Genomic DNA, 7,004 nt, shown 5'->3' with positions numbered 1-7,004 from the left:
CTGGTGTATTATAGATAGCCAGAGGGCTAGTTCAGATTAGTATATCTGAGCATTTGGTTCATATGGTTGGACCTATAGGACAGTGTTTTAAAGGTTAAGTCTGGTAGTTTTAAAGACAAGTTTTAAAAAGTAATAGTCCAGTCGGATCATGTAAGGGATTTTAACAGGTACACAGAGTTCATAGCAGGCTTACTACGGGTCCCGGCGGCCTTAAGCCGATCTGGATCCTAGTGCCGAGCAGTTTGGGCCGTTACAAAGAGGGTACCGGTTTCCGGGCTGTTACAGTTGGTATCAGAGCAGAGGTTCCTCATTAGTACGATGTTTTACATCGGAAAGAGGTTGGTCTAGAGGTCATAGTAAGGCAAAACACAATAAGTAAAATCATGTCCACTAAGATAGGAAGTTGTTTTGCATGCTGATGTGGAATACTCATGCTTATTAATGTTATGCTATGTATGCATGTATATGTTTTATGTTCATGTGTTTTCATATGAACATGTGTGCTAATGTTTGTTTCTTGATGTGTTGTTATTCAGGAGAACTAGGATGAGTGGAGCTAGTTATTCTGTGGAATCCGACCCATCTGAAGGATCTTTTGAGGAAAACAGGGAAAGAATGGATGTAAGGAGAGAGATAGAATTAGATGTGCAAAGAAAGGATATAGGAGTGCAAGTGAATATGGACGAAGAGTCTGTAGATGATACCCAGAATAAGGATGCCAGGATCTCTAGTTCAGGAGAAGTTGACCCCTCTATTTTGAGTACAGCTGCTAAAAGGGGGAAAAAGAAAGTCAGAGGCCTTAAAGGGTCAAAGAAGAGGGAGTTTTGGAATAAGTTAAAGTCAGGGTTGGGTTCGAGTTCTAATAGGGATAGCTTTAGATGTGAGAGGTGTGGAAGGCTGCATAAGGGAGTTTGTCTTGCAGGGACAACAGCATGTTTTAGGTGTGGTCAGGAGGGACATGTAGTTCGTGAGTGTCGTACTGCACCTTGGATAGCTCAGTCTCAGCGGACATTTTTAAGTAGAGTTGTTCAACAGGAGGCAGCCACATCAGACCCAGTAGTGCCAGGTATGTTCATTTTGTTATGAATGTTCTGATGTGTTTTGAGGATTCTGATAGGATGTCTTTTGTTGTAATCGAAGTAAAAGATAAATAGATAGAATTTCAACGAAGAGTTAAAGAGAGAGTTATTATGAGATGTTAGGATCTCAGGTTTTCATAAACCTAGGCATAGTGAGAATTGATTTCTCAAGAAGAATAAGAGTAAATAAGGCAGAAAATTGAACAAGAAGTAAAAAGAGTAACAGTAAGTATGAATAAGTAGAAGGATAAGATGGGTCAGAGTAAGAGGAAAAGAAAAGGAAGGTAAGTTCATAAAGAGACTAGAGTTAGTCTGGGATTAGATGGTGGTGAGGCTGAGGAAGAAGGGAGAGCCTTTTCTTCAGTAAATTCCCGAGGGAAGTTCCATTAGCTTTAGCCTGGATCTTTACCCTGACATAATAGGAGGCTAACATATCGAATACGGCGACGTTAGGTACGTTTGCTTGTGAGTATTCAGATATGTATGCTGTTTGTGTTAGACCCTAGTGTTTCGCTTTTCCTGTTGTTGTGAGCTGTTGATAGGATGGGTTTGATGACTTCTGGGCTTAGAGTGTTTTCTTTAGGTCAGTGGACCTGAATATGATCCATCTGATGCAGAGTCAGTCAGTTTAGTTCAGAGTTTATACAGAGTAGGCGATGCGATCCAGCTGACCTTATGGTTCTAGGGGTGACTGATGATGTCAACCTAGGGCGGATTGGCTAGCTACTCATAGTACTACCTGTGTCCGCAGAGACAAGGTAGGAGAGTTTAGAGCTCAGGATGGATCAATAGTTAGTCCTTAAAAAGGACAGAGTATAGAGGAATAGAGTACAGTATAGATGCCTAGAAGTTGATATCAGTCCCGCAGGCTCATCGTTATACAGGAAAAGTTGTCAGAGGGTTCTAACTCTTGTGAGCAAGTTTGTCAGGACAGGGAATCAGCCTCAGTACCCTTTACTAGAGAGAGAGTTCTAGATGTTTCCCAGATGATCTGTCAGGTTTACCATCTGTTAGAGAATTAGAGGTTGGAATGAGAATGATATCTGGCCGCAGAATCATTTCTTTCCTTCTACCCTACAGGATGGCACCTGCAGAGAAAGAGAGAGTTCAGAAGAGTCAGAAAAGTATAAGAGAGCTTAGTGGATAAAGGGTGTATCTGACTTAGTACCTCACCCTGGAAGATTCCAGTGTTGTTGTGGAAAACGAAGGATAGACTCTTGAGATTTTGTTATAACTGTTTACAGTTAACAGGGTCACTACTAAGCAATTACAGGTGTTCCTAGATAGGATTGATTGATCTACTAACTGTTCTAATCAAAGGAGATTGGATTACAGATTGGTATGATCAGAGTACAGATTGGAGCAATACCTGTTGAGAGTTAGAGATTAAGTCAGTTTAGTAAAGAAGAAGAAAGGCGGGCAAGGATCAGTATTACAAGGTTGGTAATACAGATTGGTAGAAAAGATTGATGATCTATTGGAACTGTTAGTGGAAACTGGTTGTGATTCCAGTGTGATTACGGATTGGTATCATTACAGATTTGTATCTGTTAAGAATTAAAAGTGAGAGTTTTCACAAAGAGATTAGTTTAGTTAAGAGAAAGAAAAGAAGAATAAGGATCAGAGTAGCGCAGCGAAAGCTGTGGAGTTCAGAAAAAGGTTATGAGTATAAACTCAGATCAGGAGAATAGAGGTATAGATTCTCTCTTTAGAGAGAAGTGATAGGCTTTACTTGCTTATCTGTTTGTTTTTAACATTCGAGGACGAATGTTTTGTAAGGGGGGAAGATTGTAATACCCGGCTAGTTCAGACATCGGAGTTCCTACCGTCCGGTGGAATTTTGAATGTCAGAGTTTCCCTGAAGGGTAGAGTGAAGGTTTTCTAAAATGTTTTTATATGTTTTAAGTTTTTGATTTGAAAAGGAAATGAGTTTTTAAGAGAAAAGGCTAAGGAAGATTTTCCCACTTTCGGCCCCCTAAAGTTAAAGTTCGGCTGCCGAAAGTACCCCACGTTCGGCCCCCTAAACTTAAGGTTCGGCCCCCTAAAGTGGTGAGGTGTTGCATGGAGCTTTGGCCACCCAACGTGAAGCGGTGGTGCACTTTTAAAAGTGCTTTTGGCCGACTAAGGAGGTGCTTAGGCTCTCCTTTGGTTCAGGAACTTGCTCATGCTTTCTCTCAATGATCTTCCATAGTTTTACATCAAATCTTTCAAAGAAAAGTAGGTTTTAAGTGAGTTAAAGGGAGTTTTGAGAAGTTGTGGAGTTTAGGAGCTTGTGAAGCTTGAATCTCCATCTCTTCAAGTTAGGAGTCACGCCAGCCTTTGTTCTTCAATAGGTAAGTGTGAATCCTTGGTTTTAATTATGTTTTAAATGAGTTTGATGAGGGGAAAGGGGAGTTGTGCATGTGTATGCATGAGTTGTGCATATTAGGGTGTATGGATCCTATGCTTTGTTTGTGGTTGTTGTGTGTTATTTGTTGGAGTTTTAATGTGTTTAAGACTCCTATATGCATGATTAAGTGTTTAGAGTATGTTTGGAGAGGTTGGATGCATGTTTGGAGGGTTGAAGTTCGGATGGCAGGCGTTCTTGTGCACGAAACTGAGTTCTGGATGAACCCAGGTTCGGCCCCCGAAAGTCCAAGTTAGGCCGCCGAACATGCCTGACTTTCGTCTCTGGAGGAAACATTCGGCCGCCGAAGGTGCTGCCGAAGGTGCCCTGTCCAGCTTTCCTTTGCTTGTTTTGCATGCATGTTTTGAGGTGTTTTAAGGGGTCTTAAGGGGAGATGTTTAGAGGTATGTTAGAGTATGTTGGTCCCTCACTTGAGTCCATCTGTGTAGGCACAGAACAGAGGAACCAGAGAGAGCAGCAGTGAGTGTTGCTTCAGAGTTTGCAGAGTTAGCCCAGGGTTAGCCAAGCATTGGCTAGAGGTGAGTAGAACTACACTTAATCTTTTATTAAAGAAACATAATGCTTTAGCATAGTTCATGCATCATGAATGCTATGATATGTATTAGGGTGATTGCATTAGAATCACGAATGTGAAGCATTGCATATTATGTGATCAGAGATTAGGTGGACCCAGGCGACTCCAATAGCCTAAGCTTCGGCTCCTGTCATTGTGTCAGGTCAGTTGGGCAATTACTTGTTGGAATGCCCTGTGTAGCTCCTTTGGGGGGCCAGTGTTGACAGAGGGTATTTTTGGGGTCATGTCTACCTTCGTGGGGATTGGACCTAGGCGACTTCAATAGCCCGTCGAGGGAGTTTTGGGGTCATGTCTAATCCAAGATATATTAAGATGTTTGTGTTGTGATGCATTTTCATATATAGTGCGTATGAATGAACTGTTTTCAGTGTTTCTACTCACTGGGCTTTAGAAGCTCATCCCTTTCCCTTAATCCCAGTTTTGCAGGTACAGGGTTAGCTGGGAAGTCAGAAGCATCAGAGTGTTGGCTTCAGTATGTTTGTGTATAGCATAGTGTGGACATGATGTATGTAAAAGGATATATGTAAAGTAATGTAATAGTTAGTCAGTTAAGGTATAAATGTATTAGAATGTGCTTTTGCCTTTTGTCTATAGTATGTTTCATCCCTTGTATATGCATGTATCCTGTTTTCAGTTTAATGATGAGCAATGAGTCAAACCAGGCTTAATAACATGTTGTGTTTCGAAAACCCAGTGAATTATAACTGTGAGGGAAGACAGGGATTACTTCCTTTGACCCAAGACCAGTGCAATAGGAAAGACCAGGTTTGATTCCTGTGATCCACAGAGTAGACCACTAGAGAAGACCAGGTTTGATTCCTGTGACTCTATGGTAACCAAGTTAACTTATGATATGCTGACCCTTACAGAGTGGGTTCTATGCTGCAGAGCGCATAGGGTATGGAGGTTACTTGGTAAAGCATCACTGGTGTATTATAGATAGCCAGAGGGCTAGTTCAGATTAGTATATCTGAGCATTTGGTTCATATGGTTGGACCTATAGGACAGTGTTTTAAAGGTTAAGTCTGGTAGTTTTAAAGACAAGTTTTAAAAAGTAATAGTCCAGTCGGATCATGTAAGGGATTTTAACAGGTACACAGAGTTCATAGCAGGCTTACTACGGGTCCCGGCGGCCTTAAGCCGATCTGGATCCTAGTGCCGAGCAGTTTGGGCCGTTACAAAGAGGGTACCGGTTTCCGGGCTGTTACATTGGAGGCAGCATCTACCTTTGGTGGAGTTTGCCTACAATAACAGCCATCATGCTAGCATCGGGATGGCTCCATATGAAGCTTTGTATGGAAGGAAGTGCACGTCACCTGTTTGCTGGGAAGAAGTTGGAGAAAAGGCCTTGGCAGGGCCTGAGCTAGTAGAGATTACCAGCAGGGTGGTACCCATAATCAGGGAGAGAATCAAGACTACTGCAAGCAGACAGAAGAGTTATGCAGACATCCGCAGGCGGCAAGTAGAGTTTCAGGAGGGGGATCTAGTATTGCTCAGGGTGTCTCCAATGAAGGGAGTGGTTCGCTTTGGGAAGAAGGGTAAACTAGCCCCACAATACATCAGACCCTTTGAAATCTTGCAGAAGATTGGGAATGTGTCGTACAAGCTAGATTTACCTGCTTCAATGGAGAGAATCCATCTGGTTTTCCATGTTTCTATGTTGAGGAAGTTCGTGTCAGATCCGGGCAAGGTTCTTAGTGAGCCTGATGTGGAGATCCAAGAAGATCTCATTTATGTTGAGCAGCCAGTGCGGATCCTAGACACCCAGATCAGGAAGCTGAGAAACAAGGAAATCCCGATGGTGAAAGTCCTTTGGAACCACCACAATTTGGAAGAATGTACTTGGGAGACACGGGAGTCCATGCTCCAGCAATATCCCCATCTCTTTTAAGGTTAGATCTTTATGTGTTTTTGTAAGTATGTTATGTTGTTTGCTATGCATGTGCTGGTTGAGGAACATTCGGGGACGAATATTCTTAAGGGGGGAGGATGTAATACCCGGCTAGACTCCGGTATCGGAATTCCTACTGTCCGGTGGAATTTCGGATGTCGGGAACCTCTAGAAGGGTAAAAACATGTTTTATAAAATGTTTTCATGAATTTTAGTGTTTTAAGTATGAAATTAAATGAGTTTTTGCATGAAAAGTCCTTGGAGGAAAACCCAGGTTCGGCCGCCGAACATGCATGCGTTTTGGAGGCACGTTGGGCCCCCGAAAGCATGAGTGAGGGAAGCCCAGGTTCGGCCGCCGAAACTCAAGTTCGGCCGCCGAACATGGCATGCATGCGGAAGCACTTTCGGCCCCCGAACGTGGCCTGGCCAGCCACCTATAAAAGAGTCACTTGGCCGAAATGGGCGAGCTTTCTCCCATTTTCGGCCACAGCTGGCTTCCGACCTCCCTCTTCCAAATCTGGTGTCCTTCCTTCAAATCCCCACCATTTTTCTTGAGTTTTAAACTTGCATTGAAGGTTTTGAACTTTTGAAACAAGTTTTGGAGCTTTGGGAACTCAGGATCTCATTTTCGTGGATCTCCAAGTTTAGGTCGTCTCCCTCTCGATCTTCAAGAGGTAAGAGCCGATCTTAATCTCCTTATGTGTTTTAAGTAAGATTTTATGAGTTCTTTGGGTAGAAATGCATGTTAGGATATATGTTGAGTTATGGGTTAATATTGATGTTTTGAACAATGTGTGTGGATTGTGTGTGTTTGAAGTGTTGTAGTTGGGGTATATGATTGTTTGAGACCCCTAGGAACTTGTATGCATGTCCTAGTTGAGCTATATGCATGATTTGAGGTTTTGGGAGGCAAGAGGCTCATGTGAGCCAAGTTTCTGCCCTTTTGGGAAGAAACCAGGTTCGGCAGCCGAAGAGACTTTCGGCAGCCGAACCCTCCTGTGGAGGCAGCATTCGGCTGCCGAAGCTTGCCCCCGAAAGAGGACTTTCGTCTCT

The 7,004-nt window shown here is 42.9% G+C and overlaps 1 protein-coding gene across 1 annotated transcript; it reads left to right on the top strand.

The window, feature by feature from the left end:
• Positions 1–584: 584 nt before the first annotated feature.
• On the top strand, positions 585–3,973 carry LOC110607895. The gene is made up of 2 exons (XM_043954386.1): positions 585–1,066; positions 3,915–3,973. Exons 1-2 carry the CDS (start codon positions 616–618, stop codon positions 3,947–3,949), a joined length of 486 nt encoding a protein of 161 aa, XP_043810321.1. The 5' UTR covers positions 585–615; the 3' UTR covers positions 3,950–3,973.
• Positions 3,974–7,004: the final 3,031 nt, after the last annotated feature.

Source organism: Manihot esculenta, chromosome 2, assembly GCF_001659605.2.
Source record: "Manihot esculenta cultivar AM560-2 chromosome 2, M.esculenta_v8, whole genome shotgun sequence".
Classification (NCBI taxonomy): domain Eukaryota; kingdom Viridiplantae; phylum Streptophyta; class Magnoliopsida; order Malpighiales; family Euphorbiaceae; genus Manihot; species Manihot esculenta.
This window is presented reverse-complemented; position numbering and strand designations above follow the sequence as displayed.

Coding starts and splice junctions, on each gene's coding strand:
- LOC110607895 (XM_043954386.1), top strand. CDS start 616: ATGGATGTAAGGAGAGAGATAGAATTAGATGTGCAAAGAAAGGATATA. Junction 1,067..3,914: donor ATCAGACCCAGTAGTGCCAG/GTATGTTCATTT, acceptor CCATCTGTGTAG/GCACAGAACAGAGGAACCAG.